The sequence below is a fragment of the Drosophila hydei genome, unplaced genomic scaffold (assembly GCF_003285905.1).
Source record: "Drosophila hydei strain 15085-1641.00,03,60 unplaced genomic scaffold, DhydRS2 tig00000063-arrow-pilon, whole genome shotgun sequence".
Taxonomy (NCBI): Eukaryota; Metazoa; Arthropoda; class Insecta; order Diptera; family Drosophilidae; genus Drosophila; species Drosophila hydei.
The window spans coordinates 9,757,817-9,775,753 of record NW_022045657.1 but is presented as its reverse complement, the minus strand read 5'-3'; the positions used below and the strand labels follow the sequence as shown (position 1 = coordinate 9,775,753).

The window sequence follows — 17,937 nt, the reverse complement described above, 5'->3', positions numbered from 1 at the left end:
TTGATTGTTTCACGAAAATAATAAAGTATTGAGTTGTGTTATAAAATGTAAAAACTTTATTATATATAGGTTTCGTTCTCATAATTATTTGTACATTATGCTCTTTAAGTAAATTCTAGGTGACTATTTATGCCATAAATCTTAAAGAAAAATTTAAAAATAATAAAAATAAATTTGTTTTTTAGCTAAATAATGTCGATTTGTAATAACTATGCGGTAAAGAAGGCTGACAAGATATATGCTCTGATTGAAGGTAGAACTTACCTCAATCCAAATCTACTTGCAATCAGTAATTGTCAAGCTTTTTCAGAGTATATGCGTACATTAGTATTGTTTGGAATTAAACGTTTAATTTAATACCAGTTTAATAGGCCAAGATTGTGAGCTTAGGTTTAAGGGGTCCAGATTAGGGACAACAGTCGCTGTCCTGCGGATCTTTCTTGACCCAACCGAAGAAGAAGTAGCCAAAGGCCAGACCCAGAATCACGGACAAGCACAGCCAATAGTTGAAGTTCATGAAGACCAACATGAGCAAGTACGAGATGATAATCTGCACGAAGTTCAATAGGGACTGGATCACGTGCGGCATGTTGAAGATGCGCTCCCAGTATGTCTTATCCCTGATTTCGGCCAGTGGCGTTTCCGAGCAGCCGGCACCGCAGTCGTTCAAATTCTTCCGGCGCTGCTCAGCGGCCAATTGCTCAGCCTCCCTGCGTGCATCACGGCGAGCCAGCTGTACGCGTAGGAATTTCAGCAGCTCGTAGAGAAAGGACATCACAAAGAAGGCAATGCACGAGAAGGCGAACTCGGTAACGGTGTATGCCACCCAGCTACGCCACAGAATTCTCTCACAGTGGCCACCGTGGAACTGTGGGAGAGAAAGAGATGCATATATTGAGCACACAAGTTGACTACAGGGTGACACAGGTAAAGTCAATGACATATGTGACTACTGCATAACATACATTATTATCGCTAGAGCACCCGGTATTTCCTAATGTGTGTGTCTTGCTCAACAAACAAGCTCACAGGCAGACGAGTATGAACAGAGCGTAAATTGTTGCTGGGGCGAGAGTGTGAGAGAGTGAGAGCGAGCTAAAATTAAGCATCGCTGCTAAACGGTTGTGATTGCATGCGTGTGTGTGTGTGAGAGAGTGCGAGATGTGCTCTGAGCAAAATCTGGCAGATCACATATAAATTTAATGCGAATCAAATTAAATTAAATCTGAGCGCTCTCTGGGCTGCAAAGAATTTCGAATGCTAGCGAATAAATAAATATGTACGTGTGTATATAAGCGACGTGTTGCCATAAGAGATGCAGTTGCAGGCGCAGTTGCAGTGAGTGTAGTTGAAGTTAGTTTATTATGAAACTTACCACCATGATCATGGGACAGGTTTTGGCAGCGGCAACAGTACCATGATCATCACCATGATCCATTGTCATCAGATCCATTGTGATTGGATTTTGCAATTAATTCAATTGGACGCAAAGTGAAACAAAACGTTGAATGCCTAAGCTAGTGATAACCGCGTAGACACTTGCTTAACTGCTGAGAGCGGGGCGTTGACTGCTTGGAACAATCGAACGTATGCTGTTTTTTAAAGAAAACCTGACACTAATCCCGTCAAGGCGTTACTCGATACGCTTATCTCTGAGAAATGTGTGTGTTATCAGCAAGCAGCGGAGTGCAGGCGGCATATCATGTACGATGGCCCACACTCGAGCAGAGCCCAGCTATGTTGACACCATTCAGTAGCCCAGAAGGTGACAGGTGTGTGGGAGAGAGAGCAATAGAAGCGGGAGCAACAGAGAGACAGCGAGAGAGGGAGAGGCACATAGGGAGAGCAGATACATGCGAATGAATGCCCATCTATATGGTAATCAGTTAGAGATCTGCATGCTGTGCATTTGGCTATAATCGTCATCATGGTCATATACTTGGTAATCGTCAAGTTTTATTATTCTTGGTGAAATACAACTTATAGACTGATATATGGATTTGCTAAAGTTCAATTTATGTGGCTTTTAAGATTATTGTTAATTGGTCAAAGTATTTGTTTTATTGTACTCAGGTTGGTAACTATGGTTCCATTCCTCCTAATTTGTCAATTCAGCTCGTGCGATAGCAACCGTCGATGAGCGTATTTGCTCGGTGTCTGCATTAGCCCCACTTGGCTTTGCAAATGTTTTGTTCCTAACTGCTGCTTACCTGCTATTCAGTAATGGCGGCGTACATAAAAAATTCTACGGTCGTGTGCAAAAGTTACGGTTATTCTTTGCCGTGTGCAGATTTCGAAAGATTGGTGCCGTCTGCAAAAAACGGTAAACGATATTAGCTTGATCTAAATGGTTCGGTCATTCGATGGCAAAAATGGTAAAAGCTATTTCCCAAAATTTCCCCAAGAAACTGAAACAAAAAACATAGACTGATTCTGCTAAATATATTTTATTTATTAAACTTTTGGTTTACATTAACTTTACAGTGTTTTAGACCTATTGTAAAAATATATATATATATCAGCATAATAATATATATTTACTATGTATCATATAAGTAGATTATATATCAGAAGGCAACTGTTGCTGCAATGATGGGGAGATGATACAAAAATGTTCCTAGATTTTTATGTGGTAAATATTTTTAAATTTATTATGGCCAACAATACTATACTATATAGGAAAATAAATAGAATTTTAATTTTCACGCGCTTTACGAAATACGTTAACAGTCCTATATTTGAAAATTTGACTAACTTTATTTGTATAAGCTAATTTAGGGACTTTTATTAGTTGATGTGGCAGCACGGTCAAATAGGCAATAGTCTGGCATCATCGTGTCTAAAACAGGGAAATATTTTAAACCGTTGTATTTATTTTATGATGGCAATTTTTGGGTAAGTTTGATAGAAAATGTATATTTTAAAAAGTGTGATATTGATATTAGGTTTTTGCTAATTACTAAATATAAACAGTGGCTAATATTCCGTGTAAGTCGTATCGATAACATAAATATTGCTGGTATCGTACATGAATGAATTTGAAATAACGATATATCGATTATATATTACCCATAAGCTAAGGCGCAGAGGAGTGAAAGAAGTTCTTGCCATTTATTACATGCTAAGTGGTTCCGCGGTAGATAGAATCTGATTGCATACATCAATGTGTTCAAGATTCCAATAAGTTAGTCACTAAATATAGCATTAATATGTTTGCGTTACGACACTTGCGACTACAGGGTAGGTCCAAAATTAATTTGTCGTATACTGCAACAACAGCAGCAGCAACAACGAAAACTACAAAACACATGCCAGCTGTGCCGGCGCGTGTCTATGTGGGTCTGCATACATACACCAGCGAATACAGTAAGCCAAGATTGTTGATGCTACAAGAGCATATGACAAATTGGAGGCTACACCAAAGAACCACGACTACGCTGTCGGAACCTTCAAACCAGGAGAAGAAGACGCCGCATAAAGCAACACTTTTACAGGAACTGGCTGATGCCACTAAGCCATACGCACAGCTGATGCGTATTGACCGGCCTATTGGAACGTATTTGCTCTTCTGGCCTTGCGGCTGGAGCATTGCTCTGAGTGCAGATGCCGGCTGTTGGCCAGATTTTACGATGCTTGGTCTATTTGCCACAGGCGCGTTAATTATGCGCGGCGCAGGCTGCACCATCAACGACATGTGGGACAAAGACATCGATGCTAAGGTGGAAAGAACGCGCACACGACCACTGGCCTCTGGACAGATTACGCAATTCGATGCAATAGTATTTCTCTCGGCGCAGCTTAGCTTGGGTCTACTAGTGCTTGTGCAACTAAACTGGCAATCTATACTGCTGGGCGCCAGCTCGCTTGGACTGGTCATTACGTACCCACTAATGAAGCGTGTCACATACTGGCCGCAGCTCGTGCTCGGCATGTGCTTCAACTGGGGCGCATTGCTTGGCTGGTGTGCCACCCAAGGCAGCGTCAATCTGCAAGCCTGTCTGCCTCTTTACCTGTCTGGTGTGTGCTGGACCATTGTGTATGACACCATCTATGCCCACCAGGACAAGCTGGACGACTTGCAAATTGGTGTCAAGTCCACAGCGCTACGGTTTGGAGAGAATACCAAAGTTTGGCTTTCGGGATTTACAGCAGCTATGCTAGCGGGTCTGACGTCTGCAGGCTATGCCTGTGATCAGACCCTGCCCTATTATGCTGCAGTTGGCATCGTTGGAGCGCACTTGGTGCAGCAGGTGAGCATGCTCTGGAGCTCATAGAATAACGATTCTGTAATCAACAACTACCTTACAGATCTACTCACTGAACATAGACAATCCCAGTGACTGCGCCAAGAAGTTTCTTTCCAATCAGCAGGTGGGCCTAATTCTATTTCTGGGCATTGTACTGGGCACTCTGCTGAAGTCAGATGATACCAAGAAACAGAGTACAGCGTCAACAGCATCTGTGACAGCTCCATCATATGTACCTTTGTCACAATCAAAGCAGGATGTACTGAGCTGAGCGCTTGTAAGGCTCTGGTTTTCATTTAATTTTCACCTTTCATTTGCGGGTTCGCGCTAGACCAAAGTCTGTACATAGCTAAATAGTTTAATTATTGTATGGTTACATTTTTTAGAAATTTTAATGGTATTTAATGAAAATTGTTGACATTCAAAAATCGCCTCGGGGAAGTCTAATCATTCGTTTTTAGACTTGTCGGCATTCAAACATTGCAAACAAACTGGTTTCTGTATTAAATTCTTAATTGTTATTAATTACATATACAGATTATATTTGTGTGTTGTAAGTGAAATACGCTTTTTATGTATTCATTTCATTTGTTGTTTTCGCTACAGCTAAGAAGATTGTTGCCGTTGTACAAATGTTAAATAAACTAGGGTTAAGAGTGGGATATTAGATTAAATCTGCCACATTCATGGGCATTTCGTCTATTTGCGTCGAGTAATATTGCTCAATATCACGCAAAATGCGTATATCATCGGATTTCACAAAGTTAATGGCAACACCCTTGCGTCCAAAGCGGCCCGATCGACCGATACGGTGAATGTACAGTTCACGATTGTTTGGCAAGTCGTAATTGATGACTAAAGACACTTGCTGCACGTCTATGCCACGCGCCCACACATCGGTGGTAATGAGGACACGGGACTGGCCAGCACGGAACTCTTTCATGATCTCGTCACGCTCCTTTTGTGGCATATCGCCATGCATTGAGCTGACCGTGAAGTTGGCCTCGCGCATTTTCTCAGTCAGCCAATCAACCTTGCGCTTAGTGTTACAGAAAATGACCGCCTGTGTGATGGTCAGTGTATCATAGAGATCGCATAATGTGTCGAACTTCCACTCCTCTCGCTCTACGGCAACGAAGAATTGTTTAATGCCCTCCAGCGTCAGTTCATCACTGCAAAGCGGTATTATGTGATTTTTTTTTATCAAAATTAAGAATGCTTTTATTTGCTTACCGCTTGACCAAAATTCGAATTGGATCCGTCATGAATTTGGAAGTCATTTCCAGAATCTCATGTGGCAATGTAGCAGAAATGAGCACAACCTGCGTAGCTGGCGGCAAATACCGATAAACATCATAGATTTGTTCCTTGAAACCCTTGTTCAACATCTCATCTGCCTCATCGAGCACCAGCATTTTGATGGCTCTACAGAATGTAAATAAAATACATATTAGATAAAGATAATTAATAATATTGTATAACTAACTAACCTTGTACGGAGAACACGCCGTTTGATCATATCGAAAACACGACCTGGTGTACCACTAACTATATGCTGACCGTAATCTAACTTTCGTATGTCCTCGCCCAAGTTTGTACCACCAATGCACACATGACACTGAACATTCATCATATCGCCTAGGGCCAAAATAACCTTCTGAATTTGGACAGCCAACTCGCGTGTTGGGGACAGGCACAGAACTTGTGTCTCACGCAATGTTGTGTCCAGGCTTTGTAGGATGGAAATTGAAAATGTAGCAGTCTTGCCTGTACCCGATTGCGCTTGAGCAATGACATCGCGTCCTTTCACAATTGGCTTGATGCTGCGCTGTTGTATAGCCGATGGTTTTTCAAAGCCTACATGGATATTGGGATTTAAAATAAGCCGTAATTTTTGCATACACACAAGCACTTACCGTACGCGTAAATGCCGCGTAGCAGCTCTTCCTTTAGGTTCATGGCATTGAAGGTGGGTATCACCTCGACATCTTCGCTAGTCTCAAACTCTACATTCGAGAGATCCTCGGCCTGTGCATTTTTGCGCGCCATTTTCGTCTTGAGTGTGATTAATTAGTTTGCAATAATATTTTTACCAAGAGCTACACAAATTTTCTAAATATTTTTTCAACAACTTTCATGCGGCTTGGGGATGGAAAATTGATACTATCGATATCGATAGTGAAGCGTCGATATATCGATAATTATTGTAAGCAGCCCTTTTAGAGTTGCCTTTAGTACGCATATTTTTTTATTTCCTTAGACGCGCGTTGCGTTATTTCAAATTAATTCAAATCGAGCGTAAGTTTGTCCATAATATTAAACGAAAGAGATTTGTTGATATACAACAATTGATCATGACCCTCTGAAGTTTTTATAAAATATATCAACATATTCAATATAAAATAAAATTATCAATGAAATCCTGAAATCTTATATTTTGATAAATCTTTTAAATATCCGCTGGATTGATTTTAGGTGCTTTTCCTTAAGTTTCTTTACTTTTCTGAATATATTTTGTACAGTTTCTACTCGCTGAGTGGCCTCCACAGCCGCATTCTCCGCCTTCTGGGCAATTTTTTCAGTTTGGGAAAGATCTTTTTGAGCTTTTTCCATGCAGTTCTGCAATTGTTGCACTTGCTTCTTAACATCAGTCACCATCGTATATTTCTCCTGTTTTTCACTTTCGCCATAGGCCGCAATTTCCTTCAATTTCTCTACATTCAACTTTGAATTGTCTAGAAAGCAATGCAATAACTCTAGATGATTTTTAATGTTTGCGGCAACGCGGATAGTTGTTTCTATGTTGCTTCGGCTACGAGCCAGTGCTTTTTTCACCTCTTCAATAATAGCATCCATCTCTGACTGACTCTGCTCCAGCTGCTCGAGTAGCTGCTTCTTGCCATTTAGAGCTGCTTCAGCCGCCCGAGCGGCTTGCTCAGCCCTGTTGGCCAATCGGTCCATTGCGCGTTGACCGGCCTCTTCACCTGCGTACTTCTGTGCATCTTTGGCTGCCTTAGCTTCATCCGCTGCAAGCGCTGCCATTTTTGTGGACGTCAGGCTGAGCTGACAGTTGGCCTTTTGTGACGGTTTTGTACCTTGTTTACGACAGGATGGTTTCTGTTTGTAGTGTGCACTGCTCACCAGTACGATGCTCATTAGACATATCAACACCAGGGGGTCCCAATGCATTGAAAATGTATCATCTTACATAAATCTCCAGGCTCGCCTGTCAGCGTCCATTTTTGAAACACAAAATATCCGTTGTAAGTCGAACCTGCTTCTGAAATTATGTATAATGGCTGTTAAGGCTGTGTTATTAGCTCTCATTCTCCTGAGTCCTCTTGCTCTTGGTTACAAGCTTGGTATGGTAAATGCTTTAAAGCTACTCTCAGAAGGTTGATAATGTGAAAAAGTTGTGTCTGTCTCAGAAAGTTCCATCGACTTGTCCAGCTCAGTCTACGATGCGGGGCACAATGAAGCTTCGGAAGACTGTAAGAAAGAGGAGGGTTGCAACATAAAGCTGTCTCACAATGTGGCCACGGGGCAGAAGGCGTCCTGCATTGCTATGAAAGCGGCACAAGAAGCGAAGGCTGCATCTGATGCCCAATTGCCTGCCGCGGAAAGTGCTGCTCTTCAGGTTAAGATTCAATTGGCAGACAAAGCGTTGGCAGCAGCAAACGCTGCAGATGCAGCTCTGGCGGGCAAATTTCAAATCGTTGAGCAACTAGACTCGGAGGTGCGTGAAGGTGAGCTTGTCGTGGAAGAAGAGACCAGCTTGTTGCAAGCATCGCAACTCAACTGCAAAGCAGCCTCGCAGGCGGCGAGAGAGGCCGGTCTACAGCTAAAGACCCTCGGCGAGGCTGTAAAGAATGCTGAAGCAAATGTGATGAACTCGGGGCAGGCTGCCAGGGGCGTTCAGCAGGAGCTGAGCGAGAAACAGCAGCTTGTTGACGCGGCTAAAAAGCGCGTTGAACTGCTCCTCCAACAGCTCGATGCAGCGCGAACTGATTTCAAAACTACACAAAAGGCTGCGGAACGTGCCGCATGCGCCGCCCAGGAAGCCAGGCAGCGCGCATCTCGTGAGCGTCGCAAAGCTGAAATACGCATGAAACTGCGTCAGCATATGCAACAGTAAATCATGTTAAAAGATCCTTTTATTATATATTTTTATATTTAGATTTTATTAAAATTACTTTCCGTAGGAAAGCCTTTTTATTATACATTTACATTTGTATATCGATTTGCAATTGAATTAGATAAATGAACAGTATAAATCCTACTCATCAATTGGGAGACAGTCATACAGCTAGATTCTTGCCAGGGAAAGCGTGCTAGTGCTCGTCATGCTCACACAATCACCTGTACAGGTGCCTGTGTCCAGCGAGTCCACCGATTGCGACAGATTATCAGCAGCATGTGGCAAAAGCTCCAGACTGAGAGCATGGGTATTGTAGCAGAGCACCAACTTGGTATTGAGTCCTTCGAAAATGCTGACAACACTCGGCTTAAGATTGAAGAAGATGATCTTTTGATGACGTCTCTGGAAATCCTCCACCATGGAAGATATCACTTTAGCGGCTGTGAAGTCGGCAGCAAAAATGTAGGTGCAGTCGATGACAATGGGCAGCGTGGTTCTACTGCCGGACTTGAGCACCATATTCCGCACGAACTCGACTGAAGGAAATATCAAGCAGCGATCGGGCGTAATCTTTATAAACTTAATGCCATGTTCCGTCTCCAGTTGCTCCAGCGTTACCCTAGGCCGCGCCGCATGGTAGAGTATGTAAAGCTGATTGGCTCCAATAGCCACAACAATGCCAATTTCCAGGGGAAGTACGAGGCAGGTGATGAACGCCAGCAGACCAGGTACAAGATCAGAGCCTGCAATTTAAGAAATCATAAATAAATCTCAGACTAAACAGACACAGGAATTCTAGACTATAGCTCACGTTTGCTGCGCCACATAGGTCCTACGATTTGATACTGTACTTGGAAGACTACGGCCGATATGATGATAGCAGCGAGGACAGCTTTCGGTATAAAGTAAAAGTACTCGGTGAGGTAACTGATCGATAGCATCACGATGATGCCAATATAAAGATTGGACATGTTGGTGCGACAGCCGCTGGCATTGTTGACGGCAGAGCGCGCCAGACCACCGTTGCTTCGGTAGCCACTCATCAGTGAGGTGGCCATATTAGCCACGCCGGTGGCAAACAGTTCCTGGCTGACATCGATTTGTTTGTCCTTGGCAAATGCCTTGCAGACAGACACGTTCTCCAGCAGCGCTATGATCGGTACTATAACCAGGCCAAAGCCTAGACTATGTACCATTTCGAAAAAGCTTTGGCCGGGAACAGGGGATATGCCAGCTGTAGCATTTCCCGGCTGCGCCTCGACCGTGAAATTGGGCAGTGAAATGGTTGGCAAGCCTGGTGGTATGTAGCCTGTCAAGCGAAACGGATTCATGTTGTTAGCCTCCAGATACATGGCCACCAAAGTGGCGCCAATGACAACAGTGGCATTGCGGGTGACGCCCACAAATTTGATTGTCTCGTTGAGCACACGCTGCACCTGACTACGTTCGCACTTTTCCTTTGGACCAATGCGTAGTTTGCTGAGGCTGCGTATGCCCAGCAGGAGTATTAAGCAGCCAAAGCCCAGACAGCTGTCCCAAATGCGAAAGTTTTCCAAGTCACGGAACATGCTAATCCAGCTTTGCAGAAACGAGCCACCTTCACTGTTTACACCCAAAATGTACTTCATCTGGGATGTAAGCACGATTAGGGAGACGGCACTGGTAAAGCCCGCGCTCACCGGACCCGACACAAACTCCACCAAAGCGCCAAGCTTGAAGATGGCCATCAGAATTTCAATAAAGCCAGTGAGAAAAGTGAGCAGCACAGAATGCGCCCAGGAGCCCTGTGCGAACTGATATGTCATAAGTGAGGCCACGGCGGTACTGCCAATGGTATTATCCTTGCAGGTCCCCAACAGAACGTACACAAAGCAGCCCAAGAAGGAGCCATAAAGACCAGACTCCGCGGGCAAGCCCACCACGCCCGAGTATGCCAATCCCTGCGGTATGACCGTTAGTCCCACTGTAAATCCGGCTATAAGATCGCCAATGGCATCCTTCCTGTTGTACTTGGGTAGCCACTCAATTATGGGTAGCCGCTTCTTAAGCGTCTTCATGCGACATGCATTTCTCGCATAGCTCATGCAACACGAAGGCGCTGCTTCATTGTCCAGCTTGGCCGCCTCCAATTGCTCGAGGCTCTTGCTTTTGGAGGTGCGATGATCTGTGATTAGTATGCAATCCGTTGAGGAACTTCGAAACTGCGCCTCCAGATTCTGACTCACTTCCGCGCGCTTACGGAAGGTCACCTCAGTCTCAAGTGTGGACATTGTGATATCACTTCTATTCGATAATGTGTAAATCCGGTAGCTCCCTCCGGTTGCTAGCTAGGCTGTGTAGCGACTGAATGATAGCGCCGGATGCTGGGTGGCTAAAACACGATCTTATCGAAGCCGCCTCTGTTTACCCTGTCGAAAAATGTGGAAACGGGACGCCAGTTGTTTGTTTCAGCCACACGACCTGCTCTTGTTTGGCTTGCCATTATCGACCAAATCAACTGGCACAGGTGTCGTCGGTGTTATAAACTTTTCCATGCATCAATTGTAGACTGAATACCAATGACAAATTCAGCGTGTAAATATACACCTAATTCCATACCTTAGAGGAATATTGACATTTATAGGATGAGGACATAATAAATTAATTTGACACAATTTTTTTTTTTTTTTTTGGTTTTTATTTAATTTTAATGTTTTTTTTTCATGATTTTTAAAAATTGTATTTTAAAAGCATCGCATTAGATCATATAAAGTAAGATATATCATTACAATATACAATTGTATCCGTTTGTTTTTATGCGTATTTAAAATTAAAATTGTAATATTATGTTTAGGCAATTTTATAATTCAATAGCAGTAAATTGTTTCAGAGACCATGGCTATATGTATATGTATCATATATAATTATGTGTATATATATATAAGTATATGTACTCGTATGTATGTATGTGTATGCATGTAAATATTTATAAGCTCAAGCAAGTTCCATGTGCACACTTTACAACTAAACGAAATAAAACAAAATTAAATTTTGAATTTGACAGAATTAAAACGAAATATCGTTAAAAAAATTACAATTTGAAAAATGGGCACGTGTGAAGCTGCAGCGTAAATATCTGAACGATCCAAAATAGATGTTTGCTTAAGGAAAGATTTTTGTTAAGGTTACAACTCGATACAATTAAGCTGCTGATAATTGTAAATTTCAACAATGCCAATATCTAGATAACATTAATTTAAACATTTCTGTGTATGTGTGCATGTGTGTGTGTGTGTGTGTGTGTTCGACAACAAACATTTGCATAACTCAAATAACTAACAAATGATTAGGTATATGATAAATGAACACAAAGCCCATAATGTGGACAAAAAAAAAACTGTAAATTAAATTAATTTTTATAGAACGCAACAAACATTGAAACAAACGAAATTGAGCAACCAGCGAGTGGCACAACTCTTGAAGAACAGCAACAACAATTAGCACTATTAACTACATAATCAGACGCATATATGTATAGTTGATATAAGCATGTATATCATGTATACATATATGAGTTTATAATAGGGCTGTCAGAACGTCTCGGTGCCTACGGCCAAACGCCAATCGTATAGTTCCTGCTCAGATGACCCATGCGCCGCTGCCGACCAACTGCAAAATATATAGTTATAAATTGGGATTAGTTACCATTCTTAAAATGATCTTAAAGAAGAGACGTGTTGTTAAGAGACGTAACACCAAAAGCGGACCAAAAAAGTTGTTATAAATGTATAAATAAATCGTTGCATGACGCATGATACAGTTGCAGCTGATATCAAGTGTCAACATTAGGTTTATATATTATCTAAAGCCATATTGAAGATGTAGCCTATGCTCGACTTATGATCTGCTAAGCTGAGATATAAATATTTACTAAATTACTTATCGACTATATATGCGTTAGAAATAACACCTTTATAGCAAGAGCGTCTAGCTTAAAGATACATATATGATATATCTATCAGATACTTTACGTACTGCATGTTAACATCATTCTTCGGTGTTAGTTTTGCGGCTGGTTGTTGGGTGTGGGTCGGTTTAGGTGATATTGTAGTTGTTGTTGCTGTTGTTGGTGGTGGTGGTGGTGGTGTTGTTGTTGGTGTTGCGGTTACACAGAGTTACAAAAGGGGGAAATCACACGATGTTCAGTTGAACACACAGAAGTTGACGCACTTTATCTTTTGTTGTTGTTGCTGTTGCTATTGTTCTTGGTCTTGTTTTTGTTCTCGCATCAGGTGTTGTTGTTGTTGCTGGTTCTTGTTAATTTCGTACATAATTGGACAATAAAACAATTCACAAGACACACGCTCACACACAAAAAGGTTGTTGCTGATGTTGTTGATTGGTTGGTTGCTTGGTTGCTTGGTTGGTTGTGGCATGTTTTGTCTTTTTATTTACGCTGATTGAGGCGGTTCACACGTACTGTAAGACAAAGAGAAAGATAGAGAGGAAACATTGGGAGAGAGAGAAGAGACAAATACAATGTGATTAGTTAAATTGTAACATTGAACAGAGGAATAACAAATTATTTTAGTTGGGGTTAATCAAAATATACAACAAATTGTCAAAAACTCAATCAATCAATCAATCAATAATTTTGGGTACAGCATTCAAGGCTAGGCGTACAAGGCGTACGCCCATTGGACTTATATTTTAGTAGTCGGCATAAAAAGTAGCTTGCAAATCACGAAAAGTATGAGCAAGGAGCTACGTTTTAATTGGGGCTGGTTTAAGCAGAACTCGGGATGGGATTTAGATTAGTTGGGTTTGTTTATGTTAACGTTGGCTGTTAAGCGTTTGTTTACTTTTCTTATTCTATATTTGTGGCACAAACAACAAGGAACTGAGTAAAAGATTTGGATACCAACTGTTCGACATGGCTTTGCGCTGAGAGTTATGCTAGATGGATTTACAAGTGGTTTCTTGTTTGGCTCTATTGTCGTTGTTGCTGTTGTTCGTGTGATGCTGCCTTTGATGTTGCAAGTTGAATTATAAAAAGAGCTTAGACATTTTGGTCTACGGCATTTTTGTAGCAGTAATTCTGGCTATATTTTACTTTTTAATAGGTTTTGCTTTTAGTTTTATATTGCAGTTATCTGAGGTTGTTATTTTATTTATTTGTGTTTTTAGTTTCACTTAAAAATTGTACATCGCAGTTTAATTCCTATACGAAGAGAAGTTTATTAGAGTTCTGTAAGTTTGACAGCAACTGTTTTTTGGGTTTAGTAAAGGCCAATGGGATGAGTTTTAGGGTGTGGTCAGGAGTTGTGAGCGTGTCATGCAGCATGGGAGAGAGGTAACATGCAACTTATATTAATATTTTCATTCAAGGATGCATGATGGAGCAAACAAACAACGCTTTTGGGCAGCACAAAAAGATCAGTACGCTTAACAGTCTTGAGTTATGATTGTTTTTCTTTTCTTTTGCAGGTCAGTAGGACCTCATAATTTTTGCTTATTAATATGCATATATGGCTACGTATATGGCGCAGCATTCAAGTTCGAAAATGCTTTCGGTGTTAGACGCGTTTTGTGATTATAAAAAGAAACATTTTACGTAGAATTCGTGTTCATAGATACCTGTGTTAGAGATTAGACAAAATTATACACATTACGTCTAAAGATTTTTGCTGGGGTTAGATGCCTTGACTTTTGTCGTTAATCAGTTTCAAATATATCTTCTCTCTATATATGCTTGTATCGTAGATATATTTACATATTTGTATGTATCAGTTGTTCGTTCTGCGCATTATAAATATGTGTATATGTATATGTATGTGTGTGTATATATATATGTATATAATTTATATATTATTTACTTCTTGGTCTCTAACGTATTTAGATGCCAGCGTTGCAGCAACTGCTTCTTTCTTTTCTTTTTATATATTGTTTACACGTTTAATTTACATCAATTAAACTTGTTGTTTTTTATTCGTTTTTTCTTTTTAATTTTTAATTTACAAAACTCATTAAAAATGTTTAGTTTAGTTGCTTGATTTGATTTTTTAGCTTTTCTTATTTTTGTTTCTTTTTGATTTTTGGGTTTTATTGAATTCTTGTTGACTTTCTATGCAGATTATTGAAAAATCTGAACTGCAGGCGTAATTCAAGATCTTTTCTTACTGTAAACGAGAAACAGAGACACAGAGATAGAAAGAAATAGAACACAAATGAGAATAGACGAAACACATAAGAAACAATGTAAAGCGCATTGCTGAGTCGAGAATCTTGAATTTGGACTGTTTGAGATAGGGTAATTGCTGGTCTGTCACATGTCAACAAGGGGGTAGAGCACAAAGAGTAGACTGAGTTGGGGTAAACAAGATACAAAAACTGGTGGTCTGCTCCCAGAGACTTTACTGGGTCATTTTTGGGGTGTTAGTAGCGCATAGCTAATGCTGATGGATGGACGTGTCCCAGTTATATACAAAATGAATCAAAATGCATGAAAAGGCGCTGCTGATAACGACGACATCGATCAGGTATAGATAGATTTACATTTGTATTTTTCGTATTGGGTTGAGTTTGAGTTTTATATACACGTTCTTGGTCTGCAAGACGTTGAGAGCTGGATCTGGTAATGGACAGAACGAGCCCTTCTTCACACCATGGCCAAAACACAAAATGTTGGTGGATCAAGAAGCTACAACAACAACGTTACTACGAAACGAGGTGAAGCGAGGTGAGAGAACGAGAGTTGATCGAGTGGCGGCTGTTTGACTGTCTGTACATTTTGGCTGTGTCTGGGCGAACTCCGCTCCGGTGTGCTTGTTGGTGGTGGTGGTGTTTTCTGTTGGGTGTTGCTTGGTGGCTTCACTCACGTGTGCGCTTGGTAGACGCCCTCGTCGTCATAGTTGGGCGTCGCGGCCCGACTGCCGGGCACCACCATATTATCAGGATCGATCTCTGGATCGTAGGCATCACCGCCGCCGCCGCTTATGACCATGTTATCGGGATCGACCTCCACATCATAATCGATCGGTGGCTGTGGCGATGGTGAGGGCGATGGCGACGGCGAGGGCGTTGCCGACTGAGCCAGATCACGTTCAATCTCCATGTTGCTGGGCAATATCAGTTTGGGCAAGTTGGGTTTAAGTTTTTGCACCCGGAAGACTGAAGATCGTTTCGAGTTTTGTATTTTGTTGATTGGTAGCGGTAGTTAAATATACACATAGGACAAGTTGAGTTGTGGGATACAGTTTGATAGTTGTGGGATTTAAATATAATATATAACAAATAATTGATTAATAATGGTTTATATAGAATCGTATTGTATACAAGTTGTCAGACATTCTATGGTATATACAAGACACAACGATTGTTCACTGGCACTAACGAGGAAGACACAATACAGAGGAGTTATTGATAGGGGCTACTACACAAACAGACATATGTAATAGGGCAGTAGAAATAGCAAAATGTTCATGTGAAGAATGATATTCCCGTAAAGCTCACTTAGTATGTATAACTGACTTAGCGAAACTCGATAAACTATGTATAATTATGTAAATATATTAAATTAGACCTACTGATGATAAGTTTTCATCGTTGATGATAAGTTTTGATCGTAATGAATGAGTGAATGTAATCTTAAATAAGCTTGACTTAGGCATATGTATCTAGATTTTTGGACACGTAGTGACGCAACGAATAACGCAACGCAACGGAAAACGCAACGTAACGAGAGGTGAAAACGAGAACGAGAACGATAACGATAACATGAACGCAACGAACGCTGAGTGGTGAGAGATGTGCTGATGTATTAGGCATAACGACTGGGCTATAAAGAGATGCCAAAGACGTCGGGTGGGTTCTCGAAACGATAACATTTTACCTGGTTACCACAAGAAAGAAACAGAGAGAAGGGAAAGTATATCAACTACTTTTTGGTTACCAACGCGTTTTGGGTACTGAACAAGGATATCCAAGCTTAGATTTGCTTTTCGTTCGCAGAGCGCAAGAGGCTCAGCGCAGCACTGGATGTGGAGGCTTCGGCTGCGTTTCCAATTGTGGTTGATGTGCCTGTTATTGAAGTCAACTGCAAATTGCGCGCAATGCGCCCTGATGGCAAGACATGAGCAGAATCGGATGCATTAGTCCAAGTGCGAGCCTTCACAAACTGCTCGAAAGCAGCCAAACTCTTTGCCTTTGAGTGTGATATGGCTGCTGATGAGCGAGATGCAGATGCAGATGCTGATGCAGGTGTAAATGCTGATGCAGATGGGGATGATTGTGGCGAAGCGTCGGCGTGGAAAGCTAACGTACCTTGTTGCAATTCACCTAAACGCGAGTAAGGTATACACGAGTTGTACGTGAATAAAGGCCTAAATATTATATAAATAATTTCAAAGGGATCGCGAGCCTAACGAGCGAAGTTGCAAACGCAGAACCAACGCTGAAAACCTGCAACAATTGCGTGGGGAGAACGTGATGCCAATGGCAACGACCAACTTACTTCTGTCGATGTTGCGCTGCAGATGGGCGGCCACGCGATGACGCGCATCGTTGAACTCCAGGTGCAAGCCAAGTCGCAGTAACGATGGGTTCTTCTCCACCAAATTAGTGATCTCCATTTCAATCTTGTTTCCAAGCACCGCGGATCGCTGTATACAGTACAAAATCGGTTTTAGTTCTTGATCTGCTGAACTGCTAAAGCGCATTCGCCTCATACCTGATTGGAGGCCCTGAACTCCTCGATGGTGTGACATTTGAGCAGAGCTTGCACTAGTCTGACAATTACGGGCGGACTGAGAAAGTTGGTTTCAACATTTAATACTCTCAGGGTTTTGCTTTTCTCGATAGCTTCGGCGAGCAGGAGAGCTGTCTTATCGGTCAGTCCGACGTTCGTCAGCGATAGAACTTCCAAATGTTCATTCTGAGGCAGTGCGTCAAAAAGTTGTTCGAGCTTCTCATCGGATATATTCTGTAGACAGATTTATAGTTAGCTCATCCCTACAAATCATTTTTACTCGTGAGTACTCACCTTAATGTTATTCAAGTTCAGGTCAACTAGCTTGTTATCATCGTCCTTGACGCGCTTAATTGACTCCTCCACATCTGTGCTGTTGGGCGGATCCATGGGGAACAACTTCTGTTGTGTGGACTTTGTAATACCATCCCAGCCCAAGCCAACCGGCTGTCCCTTGTTCAGTAGCGAGGCGTGGTACTGATCCTGATTCATCATCGAGTGGAAGCCAAGAATGGCAGCCAAATCGATAATTTCCTCCTGCGTGGCATCACTTAGAGCATGCTCATACTCCTCGCCCATGTCAATGGCGATCTGTTCCTCCGCCTCAATATCACGCGCATCCCGTGGTGGTGGCACCCACTTCTTGCCGCGCACCTTGCCCTGCACATAGGGCTCAAACTCCGGCTGATCGGGCGTCTCGATTGCCTGCTTGTTAATATGCTCGATGAGCTGTTTGCGATTCAGCGGCCCGGTAGCATCCTTGGTACACTCGTAGCTGCAGCGCTGATCTGGTGGCAGGAAGTTGTCCTACAAAGACAGAAGTAAGT

At 41.9% G+C, this 17,937-nt stretch overlaps 6 protein-coding genes across 17 annotated transcripts in view; 2 read left to right on the top strand and 4 right to left on the bottom strand.

Moving 5' to 3' along the window:
* Positions 1-72: 72 nt before the first annotated feature.
* LOC111602741 (high affinity copper uptake protein 1) lies at positions 73-1,854 on the bottom strand. The gene is made up of 2 exons (XM_023319994.2): positions 1,376-1,854; positions 73-868 (listed from the first exon to the last, which is right to left on the bottom strand). Exons 1-2 carry the CDS (start codon positions 1,451-1,453, stop codon positions 407-409), a joined length of 540 nt encoding a protein of 179 aa, XP_023175762.1. The 5' UTR covers positions 1,454-1,854; the 3' UTR covers positions 73-406.
* A 1,197-nt stretch (positions 1,855-3,051) lies between these two features.
* Positions 3,052-4,537, top strand: LOC111602735 (4-hydroxybenzoate polyprenyltransferase, mitochondrial). The gene is made up of 2 exons (XM_023319987.2): positions 3,052-4,250; positions 4,309-4,537. The coding sequence occupies exons 1-2, from the start codon at positions 3,210-3,212 to the stop codon at positions 4,516-4,518; spliced, it is 1,251 nt and encodes a 416-aa protein (XP_023175755.2). The 5' UTR covers positions 3,052-3,209; the 3' UTR covers positions 4,519-4,537.
* A 78-nt stretch (positions 4,538-4,615) lies between these two features.
* LOC111602736 (eukaryotic initiation factor 4A-III) lies at positions 4,616-6,469 on the bottom strand. The gene is made up of 4 exons (XM_023319988.2): positions 6,164-6,469; positions 5,738-6,104; positions 5,481-5,672; positions 4,616-5,419 (listed from the first exon to the last, which is right to left on the bottom strand). The coding sequence occupies exons 1-4, from the start codon at positions 6,294-6,296 to the stop codon at positions 4,912-4,914; spliced, it is 1,200 nt and encodes a 399-aa protein (XP_023175756.1). The 5' UTR covers positions 6,297-6,469; the 3' UTR covers positions 4,616-4,911.
* Positions 6,470-6,680: 211 nt separating this feature from the next.
* LOC111602698 lies at positions 6,681-8,393 on the top strand. Its single transcript, XM_030222839.1, has 2 exons — positions 6,681-7,609; positions 7,676-8,393. Exons 1-2 carry the CDS (start codon positions 7,396-7,398, stop codon positions 8,380-8,382), a joined length of 921 nt encoding a protein of 306 aa, XP_030078699.1. The 5' UTR covers positions 6,681-7,395; the 3' UTR covers positions 8,383-8,393.
* A 160-nt stretch (positions 8,394-8,553) lies between these two features.
* LOC111592491 (sodium-independent sulfate anion transporter) lies at positions 8,554-10,655 on the bottom strand. Its single transcript, XM_023304710.2, has 2 exons — positions 9,197-10,655; positions 8,554-9,128 (listed from the first exon to the last, which is right to left on the bottom strand). Exons 1-2 carry the CDS (start codon positions 10,653-10,655, stop codon positions 8,554-8,556), a joined length of 2,034 nt encoding a protein of 677 aa, XP_023160478.2.
* Positions 10,656-11,317: 662 nt separating this feature from the next.
* LOC111592467 (tropomodulin) overlaps positions 11,318-17,937 on the bottom strand; it is a 46,224-nt gene continuing 39,604 nt past the window's right edge. For 2 of the 12 annotated variants that reach the window (XM_023304668.2, XM_023304669.2), the window contains 5 exons: positions 17,405-17,917; positions 17,093-17,344; positions 16,877-17,024; positions 15,243-15,534; positions 14,460-14,543 (listed from right to left, as the gene is read on the bottom strand). In XM_023304668.2, the coding sequence (XP_023160436.2) occupies positions 14,528-14,543; positions 15,243-15,534; positions 16,877-17,024; positions 17,093-17,344; positions 17,405-17,917 (1,221 nt within the window). In that variant the 3' untranslated portion in view covers positions 14,460-14,527. Of the gene's footprint in view, positions 12,034-12,681; positions 12,844-13,285; positions 13,586-14,404; positions 14,544-15,242; positions 15,535-16,876; positions 17,025-17,092; positions 17,345-17,404; positions 17,918-17,937 lie in introns of those variants that run through there. The other 10 variants (XM_023304672.2, XM_023304673.2, XM_023304674.2 and 7 more) reach the window with 7 other exon arrangements.